The sequence below is a fragment of the Phaseolus vulgaris genome, chromosome 2, assembly GCF_051622355.1.
Source record: "Phaseolus vulgaris cultivar YP4 chromosome 2, ASM5162235v1, whole genome shotgun sequence".
NCBI classification, from domain to species: domain Eukaryota; kingdom Viridiplantae; phylum Streptophyta; class Magnoliopsida; order Fabales; family Fabaceae; genus Phaseolus; species Phaseolus vulgaris.
The window spans coordinates 25,658,646-25,682,105 of record NC_143499.1 but is presented as its reverse complement, the minus strand read 5'-3'; the positions used below and the strand labels follow the sequence as shown (position 1 = coordinate 25,682,105).

General features: G+C 32.8%; 1 protein-coding gene and 1 pseudogene across 3 annotated transcripts; both read left to right on the top strand.

Moving 5' to 3' along the window:
* Positions 1–1,293: 1,293 nt before the first annotated feature.
* On the top strand, positions 1,294–8,891 carry LOC137811081 (WAT1-related protein At4g19185-like; annotated as a pseudogene). Its single transcript, XR_016518559.1, has 7 exons — positions 1,294–1,564; positions 5,421–5,483; positions 5,589–5,705; positions 5,908–6,193; positions 6,800–6,955; positions 8,000–8,151; positions 8,541–8,891. The product of XR_016518559.1 is annotated as a WAT1-related protein At4g19185-like (transcript).
* A 1,659-nt stretch (positions 8,892–10,550) lies between these two features.
* Positions 10,551–15,790, top strand: LOC137811079 (WAT1-related protein At4g19185). Of its 2 annotated transcripts, none has more exons than XM_090298431.1 (7): positions 10,551–10,917; positions 11,748–11,810; positions 11,901–12,017; positions 12,199–12,479; positions 13,201–13,356; positions 15,079–15,230; positions 15,361–15,790. In XM_090298431.1, exons 4-7 carry the CDS (start codon positions 12,276–12,278, stop codon positions 15,563–15,565), a joined length of 717 nt encoding a protein of 238 aa, XP_090154557.1. In that variant the 5' UTR covers positions 10,551–10,917; positions 11,748–11,810; positions 11,901–12,017; positions 12,199–12,275; the 3' UTR covers positions 15,566–15,790. The 2 variants fall into 2 exon arrangements, with proteins under 2 accessions (XP_090154557.1, XP_068468766.1); XM_068612665.1 differs by having other exon boundaries at positions 10,559–10,917; positions 12,194–12,479.
* Positions 15,791–23,460: the final 7,670 nt, after the last annotated feature.

The window sequence follows — 23,460 nt, the reverse complement described above, 5'->3', positions numbered from 1 at the left end:
TTACTTCTCATTTCTCTAATAAGGATGATCTACTTTCTTTTATTAAGAGTGATGGTAGTCCTTTGGTTAAATTGATTAAGCTTGCGGTGGTAACCTTTTCTATATGGATGATATGGCGTATGAGGAATTATGCTAGATTTCAGGATAAGATTGGGGTTTCTAAGGCTATTTCGATAATTAAAGATTTAACTTGTCTAGTGGGAAATTCGTCTAAAGCTTCAATGAAGAATGATATGTTGGACTTCAACGTGATTAAGTTTTTCGGTATTAAGACTCATAGTGGTAAAGTTCTTCGTCCTCTTCCTATTAGATGGAAATTTCCTTCACCAGGCTGGGTCAAAATTAATACTGATGGGGCTGCTAGGGGGTATCTTGGTCTTGCTACTTGTGGAGATATTTTTCGTGGAAGTATGGGAGAATTTATTGGTGCTTTTTCAGCGTTTCTTGAAGTTCAAACTGCTTTGGTTGCTGAGTTTTATGGAGTTATACATGCTATGGAGGAAGCTCAAAAAATGGGACTTACTAATGTCTGGCTTGAATGTGATTCTGCCTTGGTTTGTGCTGCGTTTACTGCTAGGACTAATGTTCCGTGGATGCTTCAGAATCGATGGAATACTTGTCTTAATTTTTGTGGGACAATCAGGTTTAGGGTAACTCATATTTTTCGTGAAGGGAATGCATGTGCTAATAAGTTGGCTAATTTAGGATTTATTCATAGAGAATCTTTTCATTGGTATAATAGACTCCCAGCTAGTCTGTTCTTAGAATTCTTTATGAATAGGTATAATCTACCTATGTATTGTTTGTGTTAACATATGTGTTTTGGTCTAGTCCCCCCATATTTTTGTATTTTCTTTCTTTTTTCTTTTTTTTAATAATATTTTTTTTTTCATGTGATGGCAGATGATTGTTGTTTCTTGAGGTGTCAGCTTAGTTGAGATGTCAAGTTGCATAGTGATGCCTAACACGAAAATTTTATAAAAAAAAAAGTCATTGTTTTTCTTCATAAATAATAGGATGATTGAAAAAAAAATTATACATTTAAAAATAGGTCAATTATCTAAATTTAAAATATTTCTATTAATTTAATTGACATTTCTTTTACTATTAACATTTAATTAGCTATAGTAAATGACAATTAAAAAACATCGAAAATGACGTAAATATAAAAGTAACAATTTTTTACAAAGATTAAAATTAAATATAAACACAATTTTTGGGTCTTGAAACGTATTTAAAATCATTTACATTTTTTTGCAATAATATTGTCTTCTTTATCTTATGCTAGTCAACAAACCCATATGTTTTGGTCTCTCTAGCTTGCTTGCTGATACTGAGATTCTGTAATGGCTGAAGAAGCTTCACAATCTATGGCAGCAGTATCAGTGAGGAGTGACGCGTGGAAGGCTCATGTGTGCATGCCACTTGTGCCACTATTCTATGCTGGCTACAATGTAATCACCAAAGTGGCCCTTAATGTTGGGGTGAACCAACTAGTTTTCTGCTTCTACAGGGATCTTCTTGCCTTCACTATTCTTGCTCCTCTCGCTTTTTTTCTTGAAAGGCATGCTCTTTTTCCCTCTCCTTCAATCCTATGCTATAGTGGGGATGAAATACCCAATTGATATCATGAGAGTGTAACACTTTTATCCACAATCACAAAGTAAATTGACTTTTTAATAGTAAGTTTTTAAGATTAGGGAAATTTCTTATTTGTTACATCTGTATGAATTTTGAAGTGACAATTAAACTGAAAAAGGCAATAAAAGTGTCTCTTCTTTTTTAATTTTTTTCCTACATTCCTGTTTTATGCAAAAAATTTAAGATGCAGTACTTATAGAAATGAATGGTTGCTCGTTCGCATCTTGCCTTCAACTTCTTCTGATTGATAGAAATTTGGACTTTTTTAGAAATCTTGACACGGTTGGATTGGATGCTTAAAAAAGCCTTAAACACATTTGTAACTCCGCTAATGTGGGGCTGTTGTTTTATTTTTACTCGCACTTAGAAAAATGTGTAGCGATTGGTACTATTTACTGAGCATATTCTAATTTGGGCAGTAGCATGTTCTTAATTGCTAAAGATGTATTGTGTTCTTTTTATCTAAATGGCTAAGCTTTTGGAAATAGTTGGTTCATGAATACTGTTGGAGATTTATGGCCAAAGGGTGTATGGCCAAAGGGTGTTGGGTACAATCTTTCAGAACAAATTGCGTGATAGGACGTGCTAAAGAAGTAATATAAAATCATTATTGAGTTTTCATCTAGCGATGTCTATGTTCGAGTAAAGGTTAAAATGGGGCAAATTGACTTTTAATGGCAATGACACAGAATCTTGCTTCCTAATTTCATGCTTTGTAAAGTGTTAACTCCCATTTGCAAAGCAGGCTCCCAAACACCTGTGATAGTTGGTTCATGATACTAATTTTATGAAACTGTACACTGTAGTATATTGATATCTTTTTCTTTCTGCTGAGTTAGAGCATTCTTGGTATTTAACTGATATCAATTGGCTTATCCTTTTTTGAGGTTCATAATCATGAGCCAAAAATTCTGGAAATATTCTACTTATGCTTGTCTACTGCTAATGGTTCCAGGGACTTATGATGACCTGTTTTTTTGCATATTTAACTGGATACACAGTCAAACTTTGGAAGTGGAATTTGTGTTAGCATTAAACTCAAAGTCGTCATTAGTTTTATTTGGAAAATTGAATGGTCAATAATTATTAGCTTTAATTATAGTTTTGAATGTCATTTATACTATGGTTTTAAATGTAATTTATAATATAGCTTTAATGAGAGAGAATGTAGAATTTGATAAGTCTATTGTGAGACTATTTAGAGAGATTGTATTATCATTTGAAAAGTAACATTGAAATAAAAGTTATATTCTCTGTTCACAAATTGTTATCAGAGCTATGGTCAGCATAACCAATAATTTGTCCCTGTCTCGATTAATAAAGATGGTGAATTATGACAATTGGAGGTGGTTCAAGAAGGTTTTGAAGAACTAGAAAATATCACTGGTTACTTGGCGACCCAAAACAAAGTGTTGAAAGAGACATGATCGAAAGATAAGGCAACTTTGTACATGTTGTATCGAGCTGTTGATGAGACCATTTTTGAGAAGATTAATGGTGCTTCCACTTCAAAGGAAGCATGAGACATCTTGGAAAAGGTGTTCAAGGGTGCAATCCGAGTTAAACAAATGCGTCTTCAAACTCTACGAGGTGAGTTGGAGGCCATGAAGATGAAGGATTCAGAAGATGTATCTAGTTACATCACTCATGTGCAAACGGTAGCCAATAAACTTAAACGCAATGGAGAAACTCTCACGGATGCAAGAATCATGAAGAAAATTCTTCGATCATTGACCGATGACTTTGAAAATGTTGTATGTGCAATCGAGGAGTCAAGAAACTTGGAAGAGATGACCATGATGATCTCGCGGGTTCTCTTGAAGCACATGAACAACGAAAGAAAGAAAAAGAAACAAGAAGTCTTGGAGGAAGCCTTACAAACAAAGATGACCATTAAAGAAGACAAGGTGATGTACGTGTAACATAGCCGAGGAAGAGGACATGGATGTGGAGGTCATGGTCATGGAAACAACAATGAAGATAAGGGACAAATGAACCAGCAAAACTGGCGTGGATGAGGTCGTGATCGTGGTGGTCGTTCAAATGTTGAATGTTACAACTGCGGAAAAATATGGACATTATGCAAAGGAGTGCTATGCCAAGAAGAAAGTGGAAGAGAATGAAAATTTAGTGGAGGAAGATGAGACAAAAGATGAAGGAATTCTCATGATGGTCAATGAAGACGTCACTCTAGATAGTGACATGATATGGTATCTAGACATTTGTGCTAGTAATCATATGTGCGGGCACAAACATCTCTTTGTTGATATACAAGAGATAGAAGATGGACATGTGTCTTTTGGAGACTCAACAAAAATTCCAATCAGAAGGTCGGGGGAAAATATGTTTTTTTCAAAAGGACGGAAGAGAAGGTACAATGGAGGAAGTTTATTATGTACTGATTTGAAGAGTAATATTCTTAGTTGGGACAATTATTGGATAAATGTTATTCGGTTTTCATGAAAGATTGGATTTTGCACTTGAAGGACAAAAATGGACGAGTGTTTGCAAACATGGATGGAGATGGAAAAGAATCGGATGTTCAAACTCAACTTAAAGAATATCTTGTTGGAGAAGTCCCTTTGTGATGCAAAAACTGAGCTTAAAGGTTTAAGGACAAAATCAAGTAGTTTGGAAGAATTTTGCAATTTGCTGAATAATGAAAAACACAATCTTCTAAATGAAAGGAATGTCTTGGTATCTCAATTGGAGAGTGTTGAAGCAAATTTTGGTAACCTGGAAAGAAGGTTTACAAAATTGGAAGAAAAATATGTTAATATGGAGAAAGACAAAGAAAGTAGAGTCAATCAAGTTGAAGAACTCCATTTGTTGCTTTTGGCACAAAAAGGAAAGGTAAATGAATTACAATTCAAATTAGAAGCCCATTATAATTTTACAAATGCCCTTGAAGCTATCAAGAAGCTAAGGACAAAACCAAAGATCAATGACAAGTATATTCCATCTTTTGTTATTGTTGATGAGAGTGTAGGAAATAATACTTCAGACAGTCTGACAGTGGGGTGCAGTAAAGTTCTTTGTGATAATAAGAAACTTGGTTCATGTGTTTTACTTGAAGATAATGGTTTTGAGTTGGGAAAAGATAGTAAATGGAACTGAAAGGGATGTATGGTCTAATCATTATATTCCAAGTTCATTAAAGCCAGAGCATTTCTTAAATCCTTTTAATTCAACGGGTGAAAGTGCAAGAGATTTTGTTTGGGAGACTAAAAGTATTTCAAACCAGAACTCTACATAAGTTGGTGCAATGAAGAAAACTAAAGTTGCTTCTAACCTAGAACAATGTGGTGGCTGTTGGGAAAATATTGGAGGCAATTGGGGTCAAGACAAAACATAAAATTGGAAGTGTAGGCAATGACAATCAGAAAAGCAATCTGAATGAAGAATATGAAAGGTTTGAGTTTAAGGGAGGAATTTGTTAGCATTAAACTCAAAGCGTTATCAGTTTTATTTAGAAATTTGAAAGGTCAATGATTATTACCTTTAATTCTAGTTTTGAATGTCATTTATACTATGATTTTAAATATAATTTATATTATAACTTTTATGAGAGAGAATGTAGGATTTGAGTAGTCTATTGTGAGATTATTTAGAGAGATTGTATTCTCATTTGAAAAGTAACAGTGAAATAAAAGTTATATTCTCTGTTCACAATTTGAACCTGAAACTTTTTTTCTGCTCTCTTATGAGTTGTGATAGTATTTTCTTTATTTCTGATGTGTGACTATCCTAATCATACATTTTTACCATACTGGCTGTAGACGGACTAGACCGCCCATCACCAAGAAGCTATTGATGTCATTCTTCTTTCTTGGATTGACCGGGTAAGATTTCTTCCTATATTCACTTATTTCTTATTTTTGTGGTATATGTATGGTATAGTGTTTTACTGCAGCATAATACTTTTTTTCTCCATGATTTATGATCAGGGTGTTTGGCAACCAGCTTTTGTATCTTATTGGTTTAGGTTATACTAATCCTACATATGCTGGTGCTGTACAGCCAACCGTTCCAGTCTTTACATTTATGTTTACTTTGATGATGGGGTCAGTTTCACTCTTATCCATTTCTTCTTAGCATTAAAATGTCTGTATTAATATATAAAATTTATTTATGGATCATTAATTCATTTTTTTCTCTAGTACACAGACAAAAAGCCCAATCATATTGCAGTAAAGAAATTTCCAGATTCATGAAATTGTTCATATAGACCAGAACACAATGTGCTTAACAAACTCATTCTTGCAGCATAGAAAGACTGAACTTGTTCAGATATGAAGGTTTGGCGAAGGCTTGAGGAACTCTTATCTGTGTTTCAGGTGCCATATTTATGGTTTTCTATCGTGGTCCAGCTGTGATAGGGGATAAAACAATGAATCAAGTTGCACAAATTAAAAAAAGTGCCAGAGGTCAGCCAGAGCCTTCTGGATGGTTAATCAACAGCTTACTTGATATTGGACTTGACAGCTTTCAGCTTGGGGTTGTGTTCTTGATAGGGAACTGCATCTGCATGGCTGCTTTTCTAGCCTTTCAGGTATCTACAATTTTTTATATTCATCAAAAGACACTTATTAAAATAAAAGTCCATAAAATGACTGCTGATTATAGCATCAGGAAAAGATTTTTATCTGTTCATTTCTTCCTCTATTACCAATTTACTATGCTCGTGCTTCTATTTATTATTGCCATGGGAGTGTGGAATGACTCTATCAGTTCTTACTTGGATTTCTCCTTTCCACACCAATTATGATGAGATACATCAAGTTGTTCTTTACACGGTTTCTCATTTGAGTTTCTAACGAGTTCATCTATGTTGTAGTATATTGATTTATGCATCCTTACAGCAAAAGCCTTTAGAGCTCACTCTGTATAAACCCTTACTTTTGCTCCTATTTCCCTCCATTCGGAATTCTCTATATATATCACACACTTTGATATTGGACAACTTCACAAAGCTTTCACATTTTTCTTTCAATTCTTTGGGATTAAACCAATCATTTTGTACTTTTTTAACGGATGAAATTACTTATTGCTAGAAGCACCAATCTTTAACATCACTTAGTTTGTGAACTGATTTATTGTAATCTTTGGTTATTTGATCAGTTGGCATGTTTAAGTTATTGCCATTAACTATTTTCAGGCACCAGTATTGAAAAAGTATCCTGCAAATCTATCTGTCACAGCGTATTCATTCGGCTTTGGATTTGCACTGATGGTGATTGCATCATATTTCATGGTTAACGAGTCAACTGACTGGATTTTGACACAATCAGAGATACTAGCTGTTGCATATTCTGTGAGTCACTGAAATTTTAAATCAATCTTCATTCTCATGAACTCATATTAGTCATTTCAGATCCTTTGGTCCATTTTACCTAATGAAACCGTTTATGTTGTCTTCTAAACCCTTTGTTTATTAGCTTGTGCAGTTGACAATAGGTCAGACATGACATATCACTAACATCGTGACATCATTCAAATAATTATAGACATAAGTTTTTTTCTATCTTGTATATCAGATCAAAATTTGAAATTTCAATTCTTTTGTCTGTGTTGATTTATTAGGATGTAGATATTAAGTAAAGAAGCAAAGCAAAGAAAAAATCTGTCCGGATCAAATGGAAACAAATGTCTGTGTTACTTCTGCTAGCTTTAGTTCTGTATTGCTAATAATTATATAGCCACTTTCATGTCTAGCAGTCTAAAATAAAGAAGAGAAAAATTAGATCAAGTTCTTTATATTTTTATCATGAAATTCTTGAGTTAGACAATGAAATGTGGATTCCCCGGCTCCCAAATTCTGCAAATATTCTTGATGGAGGGTATTTAGTTTGAGAAAATAATCCAGTTTTAATAGTTTAATGTGAAAATATGAATTAAAGAACTTGTGTGATCCTTTCTCATATATATGAGCTACATAGATAGGCTTACCTAATAAACTCACATTGGTATTCACCTTATTGGGAACAGCCACAGCACTGCTTCTACCGGGTAGTATCAATAATTTAGAGGTGAGAATAAGTTGGGCTTTTGTTGTGATGTTCATGTTCAACAATTTGTTGTAACTGGTGAAGCATGGTTGTTAAATGGAGGGCAAAAATGACTTGCAGTCTAGCACAGAAGTCAAAGATGACGTCAATGTGTTACTGAAAGTTGTATTTAAGTAATATAACAGTGGATGTAAACTACTGAAGTTAATCAACGAGGGTCTTTTTCTCTTTTAAGGGGTGAAAAGATTGAAAGTCTTGTATGTTAAGTTCCTACATAGTTTCTAATTGATTCACCTTCTAATGGATTATTTGGTTCTTTATTAACATGTAGATTTTGCAGATTTGTTCAGGGAACTATTGCTTCTGCTCTTATCTATGGAATCATTACATGGAGCAATAAGATCTTGGGGCCAACTTTGGTTTCCCTTTACACTCCGCTTCAACCTGCATTTTCTGCCTTCCTTTCCCAAATTTTCCTTGGCACTCCAATTTACCTGGGAAGGTATACCTCTCCTACCACTTCAACATATTTGATGCACTCTTTTTCTAACTTTACCATCTCACAACAAACCTACTCACCAACTGTAAAGGGTAAAACTAAAACATTTAAGGAAAATCTATTAAGAATACATACACAGACACATTGACTGCATAAAAGTTTTTTTTAGGTTGAAATCTAATTAGAAACTATCATATATATAATTATGTTGTCTTTCACTATAACTACCTAGAAAGTATACCAAAATTGATTTCTGATATGGAAGCTTAATAAAATGCCATATCTACTTGAAGCAGTGGAAGTTCCAACCTGTCTATTGCACTGTAACAGTATAGTATTTAGAAGCTTACTTTTATTCTCGTTTTTGAATCCATGTGGTGATAGCATCCTAGGGGATCTTTCATCATTGCCGGTCTATATATAGTTACTTGGGCATCTTATAGAGAAAGACAAGAAACCTTTGGAGTTACTGCCAATGGCTTTAGGATCTCTGAACCACTTACTCATGAAAAAAATGAATACCAGAGTGGTCACAGTCAGGGTCCTCCGGGGTAACATCAAAGCCAAACACATCAAATTCATTGTTGAATAGCAATGCATTGTGAAAATTGGTCTGATGGTTCTTAAATTGGTATGCATGTATTTTATCCCCTAAATGTGAAATGTTGTTTGAGGACAAACTGTGAATGTGAAATGTAATATGATATTAATATCATCACAATCCTCTCAAATTTAACCGTCAACAATTCTTAGATAACTTTTCATTACGATACAAAAGTAATTGAATATTTTGGTCTATTTCTTTACCTTCCATTCCTTGCACAGAAAGGTAGAAAAGAGATTAAATTATGAAAGATGAATAAAAATAAACAAGACATATAACAAAAACTGAAAGTATATCGATAAAAATAAATATTAGTGAATTTTACTCTGTTTTTATTTGATTTCAGTTTAACCAAACAAGAAAGCTATTAAAAACTTTGCGAAAAGGCATCATTCCAACTATAAGACATAAGACTTCATACAAAGCTTTTTTTTTTTCTTTCTCTATTGCATTGAGACTTTAGTGTTTTCAGGGCAATTGTAACAATATATGAAAGCAAAATAGTTTCTTTTTTCACTTACTAAAATGACTTGGTTACTGGATAAGAATGTTTTGTCTTGTACGTGCAACTTTTTCAAACAATTAGTCCTAGACCCGTACACGCGGGTTTATTTTTATTTATTTTACATTAGAAAAATAATTTGATTATATAATGTAGTATAAATAGTATATTCAAAAAAATCACACTATCCATAAGAAAATTTAAAGTTATGGTCTTAAATATGAAATTATAATTTAAACTTGATAAAACTAAAACGTCTAATATTAGGGTTGTTTATGAATTGGATTTTTAAATCCAGTCAGATTCAATACAAATCCAAACAATTCTATTTCAATAAAAATATTGGATATAAAATCTTCCGAGTGAATCCAATCGATTTGAATTTTTTCAATTCAATTTAAAATAATTAAAATCTATATTAAATGAACTTTAATTAGATTAAATTTGATGTATGGTTACCTAATTGATATGATGTGCATCAGTCTAATACGACCAATTAAATAATAAGAGAATTAAAAAAAAGAATTATTCATTTAAAAATAGGTCAATTATCATAATTAAAAATATTTTATTAATTTAATTGATATTTTTTATTATTAACATTTAATTAGCTACAGTAAATGACAATTATAAAACAACAAAAATGACATAAATATAAAAGTATTTCTTTTTACAAAGATTAAAATTAAATATAAACACAATTATTGGGTCTTGAAACGTATTTAAATCTTTTACAATTTTTTGCAATAATACTTTCTTCTTTATCTTCTTATATATGAAAGAAGGCGTGCATGCTAGGAAGAGTTGCCCTGCACCTATTGCTTGTCTTTCATTCTGTCAAACAAACCCATATACACACACAAAATTGCTGCCATTGTTACACACACTTTAAATTAATATATATTTTGTGAACTCAAATATAAAAAAAATGTAGTGGATAGAAATATAAATAAGTTCCAACTATTTCAATTTAATTTAATATCATAATTTTAAAACTGTCCTTAAATTAAGCACTATTTCTTTTTAAGTATTGTATTGTCTGTATATAAATTCAAAAAAATATTATTATCAAATTTAAGTTTCTGACTGATAATTTTTCTTATAACCGATTGATAGAGCAAAGTTTGTAAAAGTACCTCATTATCGAAAATAAATAAAATAGTAATTAAAAAGGGAAGAAATCATGCATTAATAATAGTTTAATGAAAATATCATTATATTATTATTATTATTAATCCTGAAGTCCGAAGTTTGAGAAAGAGTATCATTAAAAATTTCAACACCATCAATAATTATGTAAGTGTTTTTTTATTATTATTTTTTGTCCGTGGATTCCGAACTAAGCATCGGGTTTGGTGTTGGCATCACTGTTTCAACGAACGAAGGAGCGAATCCAACAACCCCATTTGGTGTTTTAGAGGTTGTGGGACTTTGTTGCAGAGAGTGGATTCATTTCAATGGCAACAGTTGGAGTTGGAGTGGGTGCGGGGGGTGACATATGGAAGGCCCATATGGCCATGGCCATGGTGCAGCTTTTCAGTGGCGGCTACCATGTCATCACCAAAGTGGCCCTTAATGTTGGCATCAACCAGTTAGTCTTCTGCGTATTCCGCGATCTCCTTGCCCTTTCCATCCTCGCACCCCTTGCTTATATCCGTGAAAAGTATGCTCCTTTATCTCTTTCAAATCAACCATTCAAGATTTTGCTTGCATTGTTTTTCAAAACCTATGAATATGCTCCCTTTTGTTCTGTTGTTTCCCTCGGTTGGATGAAAAATAAATGGATTCCTCCCTCACACCTTGGCCTTTTGTTTTCTAAGTTTATTTACAATATTTATTGATTCCCTTTCTGAAAAGGTTGAGTATTGCGGATACATTTCCATTTGGTGTTATTGGATACTTAGATCGGTTGGGATTGGATGCTTAAGCACATTTATTTGTTCCACAATTTGGAGGGTTGGTGATGTTTGCAACACTCTGATTGTTTGCATGTGCTTGATACGGCACTCTGAATCTATGAATTATAATAATATTTCTCTGGACGTATGTTTTTTCTAAGCGCTGGAGTGTTTGGATTGTTGGGTAACTCTAGTTGTATGAAAATTTACATTCATGTTCATTGATATCTGGACCTTTCTGTCTGATTATTTAGAGCATTCTTAATATTTAAGTAATATTATCGTATAGCTTATACTTATGTTTCCATTGTTTTAAGGTATTTAATCATATTCTAAAATATATTTTTAAAATTTAATGTGTGTTTGTGGGTAATGACTCCGGAGTTCCATGATTACTACCTAAGAGGATGATAACTATTTTTTGTGTGGATGTGGCTGCATATATTCCTGATCTGTAAATATAACCGTGCTTCACATTCAATCTTTAAATGTAACATTTTAACTTGCAACTTTTTTGTTCCCTCTTATGTCTTGTCATATTACTCCTTTTTCTTCTGTTGAATGGATATCTTGATCATACCATGTTGGACTGTAGACGGATTCGACCACCCACTACTAAGAACCTCCTGGTGTCATTCTTCTTTCTTGGATTAACTGGGTGAGGCTCTTGGTATATACTACTTATTTTCCATTTTCACTATATATAAAGATACGGTGCTTTATTGATGCATTCTTGATTCATGATCAGGATATTTGGCAACCAGCTTTTGTTTCTTATTGGTTTGAGCTATACTAATCCAACTTATGCGGCTGCCATACAACCAGCCATTCCGGTCTTTACCTTTATGTTGGCTGTAATGATGGGGTCAGTTTCATTTCACTTGTAACATTTATCCGTTTCAATTTGTGTGTGTGTGTGTACTATTACTCAAATACAACTGCACACTCTCACTTTTAGTTCATAAATATTTACATTAATAAATTTATGCAGATACACCAGGTCATATAATTATGTTTATCTGTACAAACCTTTTCATGCAGTACAGAAAGAGTGAACTTAGTCAGATATGATGGTCTGGCAAAAGTTGGAGGAACCATCATCTGTGTTTCTGGTGCCGTATTGATGGTTTTGTATCGTGGTCCAGCTTTGGTAGGATATACTGAAATCGATCATGTTGTACAAAATGAAATAAGTGCCAAGGGTCAGCCAGAGCCATCTGGATGGCTAATTGGTAGTTTACAGGACTTCGGGTTAGACCATTTTCATCTTGGGGTTCTGTGCTTGATAGGGAACTGCATTTGTATGGCTGCGTTTCTAGCCATTCAGGTATTATCTTTTTTGTCATATGCATGGGGTGACTGTTGAATACAGCAATTATGGGATAAATTTAGTGATCAATGACTTGCCTGTTACCCTTTTACCAAGTCCCAACTTCTCTGTGCATTCCCTGGGAGGCTGAGATGACTCTATATGTTCCTGCTTATTAGGAATCTTCCTTTTCACTCAAATCTCATTGATAAGAAACTTACGATACTTGGTCAATTCTCAATATTCCAACTTCTTTTTGGGTCTCATATGACTTAGAATAATGTAGACCTCAGATAGTTGTATTGGATAATTGCTTATGTTGCAAATTTCTTGCATGTCCTAATCGGTTCACTTCCCTATAACTATCTTCTTCGAGTTTGGAGGTGTATCAAAGTAAGATCCCCTAATATTTTGATAAAGTGTTTGCTGAATTATAAGTAACATAATTTCTTTTTTCCCTCTCCTCAATCCTCCTGTATTGAAACACACTCTTAATAAGTTTACTTAGATTAGATTGGATGACTTCTCCATGCTTTTCATGCATGTTATTGTAAATAATATTGTTGCAAACATCATTCTTAGCGCCAGGTCATTGACTCGTCACTCATTCCAAATTTCTTCACTGATCAAATTAGTACTGCTGATTCTTAAACTTGACCAATTAATTTGTTGTGATCTTAGGTTCTTTAACATGTGAAATAATTGGTGTTTCTAAATTGTTACCTTTAACTGTTTTCAGGCACCGGTATTAAAAAAATATCCCGCAAACATATCGGTCACAGCATTTTCATACTTCTTCGGAACTTTACTAATGGTGATAGTATCATTATTCATGAATAACGAGTCAACTGACTGGAGTTTGACATCATCAGAAATCCTTGCTGTTCTTTATGCTGTGAGTCACTCGAAAAGCTTTTTTTGGTTATTAATAATGCTTTTGATCTACTCACTACATTGAATTATTGGAGATGTCTTCTAAACTTGGCCCTTTTTTATTATTTGCATTCTTCCATTCAATTCAACACATCAGGCTATCAATTATTGACTGTTGTTTGGTTTGTAAAGGAGAGCATTCTAACTTGTTGAAGTGGAGTCAATGTTGTAATGTAATGTTCTTACTTTGTTAATAATCAAAGTTGTCCAAGTTTTGGGTCACTACTATGAGTATTAAGGAAATAGGACAATCTTGGAACAAAAGATTGTTCCCTACACGTGAGCGGAGGGAGCATTAATCTTCCTACAGATGATTTTCTAAATTACAAGAGTATATAAAGATTTATTTTTTATCTGTTAGGTATGGTTGCCTTTAATTTCTAACATTGTTCTCCTCTATTACTAGTTTATCTTAGTTTTGGGTTTTCATTCTGGATAACATAATTGTAAAAGCTTTTTTTAACCATTTTTTGTGAATTATTTGGTGTTACTGTCACCTGTTTAAAAATTGTTAAAAATGTTTCACAGGGAGTGAAAACCTTTGTTTTGCATTATAAAGAGTTCTACACTAAATGAATTCTATTTGCACTATTCATCTTTTGATTTTTATTTCAACTCTTGTAAGTCATCGGTTTCCTTTCTAGGAACAGGTGTTATCCTGATTGTTGATGAAGTATTTCTCAATGTATTTTTTTTCTTTTACTTTTACTATTTGTGAAAAACTTTAGGAAGTTACATATTTGTTCATATTTTGATAATCCATGTTAAAAATCTTTCTTGTTGACATCTTGAACAGTTATCGTGCTACTGTTCAAACGAAATAATCAATGTTACTTTATGTTATTTTGTATGACTATTCTAAACTGAAATTTTAGTTTGAGTCTTTGTTGTATTACCCACGGCATGAAAAAAAGAAAATAAAAGATCAAATATGTAGGGAATAGATGATGACAAATGTTTATGTTGTATGTGCAGACTATAGTTCTGTTTTGCTAATGGTCACCCGTAAGACACGTTCTAGTGTCTACTTCTAGAAACTAAATGATGTGATCCAATCTCATTGTATGAACCACAGAAAGGTGTTTTAATGATAAGAACCTTGAGGGAACCAAATACAAAAGCTAGTTGTTCCTGTTGGAGAGCCCAAGGTATTGTAATCCTTACGTTAGAATCCCATACTTCCAATGTGGGACCTATGTCCCATAATTAGATGCTAATATCCCACCACACTCAGCAGTCCTCAAGCCCATGCAATCTGGCTGTTAGCTAGCACTTTGAATCCCAGACAAACACTGCAATGCCAGCATCACCACCTGTGCCGTTAGTTTGCTACTAAGAGACATGTCTTATACCAATCAATAGGCACTCAAACAGTTGAGGGATCCTCTCTTAATAACTAACCATCAATGAGGGAGTATCGTGTATCTCCATAACCCAATGCAAGACTTAGCCATCCTATAATACTCAAGTACCTATCATGCTACCATCAGAAACCACAATACTATTTTACCTAGGGGCACCATGCGTTGAGAGTAAGATGGATTTTGCTGTTATGACAACTAGTGGAAAAGCTGAGAGTATTTTCTTAATGGTTGAAAAGATTTAAGTATCCCATGTTCTTACAAATATTTTGGTAGATTTTTTAACATGTGTATCTTGACAAAAAATCTCCTTATCTGTTCAGGGAACTGTTGCATCTGCCCTTAACTATGGACTCATTACATGGTGCAACAAAATCTTGGGCCCAGCCATGGTTTCCCTTTACAATCCGCTTCAACCTGCGTTTTCAACCATCCTCTCCCAAATTTTCCTTGGAAGTCCAATTTTCTTGGGAAGGTAAAGCTCCTTTTATTCCCAGTTGTTGATGTATTCTGTTCTAACGTGAAGATGGCTTCCTTTAGCATGACGGTTTGAAATTAATTTAGAAGTTTCTTACTATTCTGTTTTAACATGCATGTGACGACAGCATCTTAGGAGGTTCTCTCATCATTGCTGGTCTATATTTAGTTACTTGGGCATCTTTTAGAGAAAAACAAGCAACTCTTGGAGTTGGAGTAGCTAATCTTGCCTCTTGGGTCTCAGAACCACTTGTTCACGACAGAAGTGCACTTCAGAAAGGCCACGCTTTTTCGGGGTCCTCCACCGTTCCCTCCAAAACATTATCAGATTAAGGAAATGAAATGAGTTGTTAAATGCCAATCAATTGTAAAAATTGGTCTCGTGATTCACAATTCTGTTACTGTTTTAGTTTTTTAGGTAAATCTGTATTTGTTTATGTCCCTGTATTTCTGGGACTAACGGTCAATGTTGTCATGTTATATCTGAATTTTGAAATTCAATGTGTTGTATCTGAATTTGATGAGCAATTTTGAAATGAGCAATTTTGAAATGGAATATATTCCTTCTCTTCCTCGAATTGTAATAGCCTTTTTAACAATTTAAACATTAACCCCAAAGAAAGGTGAATTTCGTAGCAACACTGATCAGTGCAAATAAAATATGGAACAATTTGAACCACTTCTTTAAGCAAAGTCCTGCATTTGTTGGCAGATAATTAGATTCTTTAAAGTACATTGATTGAGGGTTTAATTTTTAATTGTGCCTAAAAGAACACATTTCAGTGATTTCTGTGTCTTAAAAGAAATAGTTTTCGACTATAAACTAAAACATGCTCTCAGTGTTTGCATATAGAAAAGTAAGTTCGGATAATGCTATATATACTATCTATCTATAATATAAATGGAGAGTACTCCCACGATAAGTTTAAACATGTGTCATCACCACAATTTTCCTAAAATAAAAATAAAAAACATTTAATACCAAAAATAGAAAAACTTTCACCAATAAACATAATACATCTGAACCAACCAAAACGTGTCACGTAGGAGTTTTTAAAAGTAAAACTTCTCTCTCTCAAAAGTTTATCCCCTTTTCTCTCTGTATCACTCTCTTCTCTCGGAAACTTTCGTCCCCCTTCTCTTCTTTCACCATTTATGGAACTGCAAATCTGCGACATTGGAAAACATTTTTGCCTCAGAATAACATTAGACATCCGTAGAAATGGCGCCTCATTTTGAAAATTTGAAATGTTTTTTTTCACTATATATATGTGTTGTATAGATCCATTTTTTTTATTTTTGTTCGTATTTCTTCTTTTCATTCTCCATGGTTCAGGTAATCTATGCTATTCTTTGTTCATCTCATTCTCACATTTTTGTTGTATTTTTTATATTTTTTTGTCTTTTTTATCTTTTCGATCGATACTATTTATCTGTTTCATGGTTTGTTTTGTTCAGTTTGTTTTCTCCACTCTTTGTGACATTCTTGGTTCTCTGTTTCTAGGCTTTTCTGTTCAAAGTTTCTGGCTTTTCTAGGATTTTTGTTCAAGATTTTAGGTAATTTTTTTGGTTTTCTGATCGAAGTTTCTGATGGAGATTTGTAGTGTTTTCTGTTCAAAGTTTCTGGCTTTTGTGTTCAAAGTTTCTATCTTTTATAGGCTTTCAATTTCTAGGGTTTTTGTTCAAGATTTTAGGTCATTTTTTTGGGGTTTTTTATCGAAGTTTCTGATGGAGATTTGTAGTGTTTTCTGTTCAAAGTTTCTGGCTTTCCTAGGCTTTCTGTTTCTAGGGTTTTTATTCAAGATTTTAGGTCATTTTTTTTGGTTTCTTATCGAAGTTTCTGAAGGAGATTTGTAGTGGTTTTGTTCAAGATTTTAGCTCATTCTTAACTCCATTTCTTTATGTGTTTTCAGTTTTGTGTTTGTTACTTTTTTTTTTGCAAGTGATGCACTTCTTTAGATTTTTGCAAGTGATGCAGTTCTTTAGATTTTTGCAAATGATGCATTTCTAAGTGTCGATTTTGTGCCCGTGTTTAACAATTTTTTTGTTTTCTGATCGAAGTTTATGGTGGAGATTTGTAGTGTTTTATGTTCAAGATTTTAGCTCATTCTTAACTCCATTACTTTATATGTTTTCAGTTCTGTGTTTGTTACTTTTTTTGCAAGTGATGCAGTTCTTTAGATTTTTGCAAATGATGCATTTTCGAGTGCCGATTTTGTGTCTCTGTTTAACGTTTTTTGTTTTGCTTATGGTATGGGAATTAATATTTTGTTTACTATATGTACTTAATTGCTTACTTGATGCATTCAACATCTTCCATTGTCTTTGTTCTTTGTTTTTTATTCTTTTTCATTTTTTTATAGGAAGCATATAATTAACATCATTAAATACCTATAAGAGCAATTAAGTCCCAACTTTATTTTTTCCTTTTCCTATATACTGTGATCGTTCTCTATTCTTTATACACTGCTTTCAAGATATTCATTTCTTCTTCCAATGCAGATTTCTTAGATATTTAGTGCAACAAGTAATAATTATAACACCATTCTATTCTTTATACACTACTTTCAACATATTCATTTATTATTCAGTATCCTACTTTCTTTCCAACTTGCTTATTGTTGTTGTTCTATTATTCACTTTCATGGCGCCCTCTGCTGAAGAAATTCTTAAACTTGACACACGAGGTCTGTTTTTTTCAATGAACATCCGTGGTGAAACATATATTTTTTTGTGTATTTTCTTAAATTTCTACTTCTACACAGTTTCTATAGTTGCTTACTTTTTATTTTTTATTCAAAACTTATAGTTTGGATATGTTGATCGTACATTTGCTATTGAATTTCAAAAAGAACTTGGTGACGAGTGGGCCCTTGTAGATAGCATAGGGAATGTACATATAGTACATTATAACCAAAATTTATTATCTCCAAAAATGATGAATGGGTGGTGGACTTTGGCTTATTTTTATGGCTTTGAAGGGGATCACTCTATCTTATTCCGTTACGTTGGCCAAAACGCTTTCCATATAATTGTTTATATGGGAGATGTCCCTGAAAGTGGTGTAAATCGTTATTTGGACGAAGTTGAAGGGAGGGAACCGCTGAGCATTGGTCCCTTTGACCATTTTTCCATAAAGTTGTTTTAGGTACACGTCCATGCAAGTTTTCTGGTGAGTTTAGCATTCCTTTTTTAAAAAATGACGTACCTTATATTCTATTCCTTTTGTTTACTTATTATTTGGATGTTCTTGAAAGATATACCTGCTGCATTTTCTGAATATCTTTGCAAAGGTAGATTCACAATGGTTACGCTGCATGGACTATTGAAGGAGGTCAAATGCAAGGTTTTAAAAGGAAGGTTTCCTTATAGAACCATTAAACTTGGTAGCGGTCGGAAGAATTTTTGTTGTCTTCATTGTTTCCATCAAGGCGACAAAATTATCTTTGAATGTGATAGCAGGAACCCTTCTTCTCATATCAGGGTTTTGCTCTTGATGATAAGTCTTTATGTTAACTAAGGCAGAGAACTTTTTTTGTTATCCTTTTAGGCTAATCGTTTCCAGTGTTTTGAAACAAAGACAAATATTTAATTTTGGTGGTTTATTTCATAACTATTACTTATTTTTGGTGGATTCACCATATTTTTCATTGTATTTGTTGCCTGCAATATGCATACATAATGTGTTAAATTTTTCATTCATTATCTGACATATTTATAATGTGTTGACATAATTTGATATGCTTAACACCATAACAATATTCAGTACATTAAACCAATAAAAACTATTTCACATTTTTTTTCTCATTTCTTATTTATTTTCATTTAATATTCTAGATTGTTGATTGTGATTATCTATCTCTATCTATAATACAAATGGAGAGGACTCTCATGATAAGTTTAAACACGTGTCATCACCACAATTTTTCTCATGAGAAATGCATAAGATTCAAATTATTGTAATGTACATGTTGTTTACAAAATTAAATCATTCAGAATTAGGATTTATATTTATGTTCATGGCTTATTTTGTCTTAATATTTTGTAATATTGTTTTTCATAATATTTATTTCTTATAATTTTGAATTTTAATGACAAGGTGGTTGCATAACTTAATGTGACTTTCACCAAAATCATGTTTATGTTAAGAAAAATACATTTTGATTCATTCGAATTGATGTACTTAATTTTACTTTTAACATTAATTCTTATTTTACTTTTATCATTCGAATTATGTAATATTTATTTGACATTTGACATTCTAAAATTATATTGACTAAAGATAGCACCTACAGAATGTAGCTGCTGGCCAGAATACCAATATAATTCTAGAATTTTTATTGTAATGTCCACTTTGTGGTCAAAATTTATTCTGCTTAGTGTTCTTTAGTTATGAACTTTTTAGTAATTACATTTCTAAAATAATGTAATTTCATGTTATTTGATATTATGGAATATATTATGTTGTATTTTCTATTTGAATGTTACTTTATCATTTCTTTCACACCATGGACATTTATAATTTCTGTACTTTAATAAAAAAACAAGACAAATTGAAAATGTTACATAGCATAAAGTAATTGTCTAACAACTTTGAAAAGAGTAAGGTTTCATTTTTTTAAATAATGAAAAATGAAGTATAATAATATTACATAAATATGAACATAAGATCATTAATTTTTAAAATGAATTCAAATACAAAAGATTTTAATGTTATTTAATTTTGGTTTGTGGGAGGAACTTTTTCGAAAAAGCAAATGGACGATTACGTCTGTAAGCATAGCACTACAAAAAAAAGTTTTATTATCGTGGGCAAAAAACTGAGGCTAAGTATGAAAAACCTACACAAAAGGGTGATTATCGTCGGCATAGCGTTAATAAGAATTTTGAAGCTAATATACTCGCCGTAAAGATATATTGGCGGGTGTGGGGTGTTTTTTGCGTAGGTGAAGCGTGGGCTTAGCCCACAAGGAGTTTAGAAATTTATAAAAAATTGTGAGTTTGACCCACGCTAAGCCCACACAAAATTATATTAGCGTGGGCCAAGCCTTCAAAATGTCCAAGCAGAGTGAGTTTAGCTACGAGGGGCACATAATAAGCGTAGGCTAAGCCTTCATGTTGGCCACAAATTAGCGTGGGCTTAGCTTTCAAAATATTCAAAATATTTTTTATATTTTTTATTTGAAAAAGTGTAGGCTTAGCCTACAAGCACACAAAGAATTTCAGTTTGAAATATATTTTTATTGAAATAAATCAATTTTGAAAAGAAAACTATTTTTTTATTAAAATAAATCAATTTTAAATTACTCTACTTCTCTTTTTCTTATTGCATTTATCCTATTTTTTTACCTATTTCATTTTTTTCAATATAATTATTCAAGATAAAATTATTTTAGGAAACAATCTAATATGAAGAAATGTTTTTCTTACTAAATTTTTTTTATTTATAACTTTTTCTTTATACTTTTTACTTGTCTTGAAAATTGAATATTATTTTTAAAATGAGCAAGAAAAAATATTTTTTTAATAAGAACAAGGAAAAGAACAAGAAAAATTATTTTCTAATACAAGGCCCACGATAATAAACTTGGAATTTTGTACAAAAATACAAAGGTAGAAATGTGATATCTGTGGTTTTTTATTGAAGATATTTTGATTGAAATTGAACTAAAGTTACTTTAATTAACTAAGGTTGAGCTGGTAGACACCAAGACAAGCTTACCTTCACACTCTTCAAAATACCAAGAAAAACAGAAAACACGCTTTAAAAAATAGTAACTTGATGACAAACAGAAGTTGAGTTATATAAGGTTCCAAGAAACTTCTACTTTCTGATCATGTCAACCTAGAGAAGTTAAATCTTAAACAGTTTGAAACCTTTCTTGTTTTAACATAACAAGAAAGAGCCTAAAACTAAAGAGATCATCTACATAACAGATGACTACAAACATTCCTAAAGAACAAGGACACACACTTAAACAAACTATTCTTAACACCCTGCTACTAAACCTTAAAACAACAGTACCTAGGCTCCAAAAAGAACATCAAAAGCACTTTAACTGCAGAAAAAACATCATCAAAACAACACCAAACCAGCACCAAAATTGCAGCATAAACCAACATTTATATAGCATAAAACCAGCTAAAAACAGTACCAAAACTGCAGCAGAAAACCAACATTTGTACAACATAAAAACCAGCAAAACCAGCACCAAAACTGCAGTAGAAAACCATCATAATCCTAGCAGCTACTTCGTGATATCTAACTCCCCCTGCATAATCATATCATAATCATAAGTTGAGTTATTAAACCCTACCCTGCTTACAACAAATCAATATCTGCTACTATCTAATCACCCACCAAAGGAAAAGAAACTTCTACTTTTTTATTATTTTGTACATTAGGTTGGGTTAGGGAAGACACTCCATGGCGAATGTTGGAAGCCAAGTCTGCAGTGCCATAACATCGACCTATACTCTTGCCAGAAATTGTAATTAATTTAGCTAAGTAAACAAAATTTTCCTCCTCACATAAGCATTTCTAAGAAAGTTTATGTTCCATCAGCCCCCAATAAACACTAGTTTCCTTACTGACATCACCAATAAAAAATGTGGTCATGGACAACACAACCACTCCCCCAACTTCTAAAGTTCAGTTATAGAACTAGATTTCTCTCCACTACATCTTGTAAATTTTCTTTTCATCTTTCCTACCAGTATTGCCCAACTGAAAACATAAAAATAGGTTGAAAGAGTTGCTTGTCAATTTTGACCTTTCCCAAGACATAATCATTGTTAACTGTGCAAAGCATTTCTTATCCTCAGAGGGAGGAACTAAGTTAGAAAGCAATAAAATATGAGAAACTATATGTAATTTTAATGGAAGAGTAATTTTGTCATTTGAACATAATTTTTATCATATCTTACCATTATTTGGTCCATGTTGAACACAGGAAAAGGTAAGATAATTTAGTTATCCAATTATCTGAGGTGCACCAAACATTTGATTGGCTTAAGCTTATCATGCTTGGTTTTTATCATATTCATATCGTAAGTTGTTTTTATCCCAGTATCATCCTATCATATCTTGAACACCAAACAAACCTTAACAACATTATACCACATGTAGATAATTAATAATCCACAAAAAATATGTAACAGGAAACCAACAAAAAGTTACCTTGGAGAACAAGGTATCCCATGCTTTAGCAGACACTCGTTTCATTGAGGTAACCTTTGAAACTGGGACTTTCCCATGTGAGCATTGGACAAACGAGTTGTCAAGAGGACTGCATATACCTTGCAAAGTAAGCCTCCTATAAAATACTAATACATCAATTAACCTGACTCTAATAATTGTTTGAAAGGAAAAGCACAAACACTGGAATAATGTTGTCAGCCTACTAGCGAAGCCATTTGCTAGAAAATCAATAAAATAGTTTTTACAGTGGTTGAACAGGAGCTTCAGCTAAAACAGATCGAACCTTCTGTCTACTTCCAATAATACGACCCAATTCCAACTCTTTCTTGTTATTGTACTCCTGACAAGCTTCATCATATGAGGCATTGAAATTTTGAATCTCATTACAAAGATGAGATGCAAGAGAAACACCATTTTGCAAAGCAACTTCCACACCCTCTCTTTCATCATGCTTAGCACCACAAATTACACTCCCAATTTCACCAACATTTTTTTATGTTTAAGATGGTACATCAACATGTACGCATCACTAGACAAAAATGTCTCCACAAGTGAAGATTTTGAATGAGAGGCATGCAAACCATTTCCATTACTGTCAGCTACTATCGCTTGAGAACAATTAGAATGAATTGCATCAGTCTTGATGGATTTAGAGGTAGAATTTGAAGACCCTTCGCCAAATGGATGACAACCCAAATTAGTAACATGCTCATCATCAAATTCCCACCATTGCCCAGTGTTTACATCCTTAATATGAGCAATGTAATGACCACTATTAGCACCAATTCCCTTGTGAATCAGTACAGCTGACAAGTCATACACCAAGTCGAAATGAGACAACTCAGACATTCTATGCCGCATATCAAGTTCAGCAGGAAACGAGAAAGCAGAAGAAGTTTTCTTCTTTGTTGTAGTCTGTCAACACAAATAATACACAAATACACTATCAGAACACAAATGAATGGTAAAGAAAATCAAACATTGCAGCATATATAGTAATTTGTGATCTCACAAGGCTCTTGTTGTC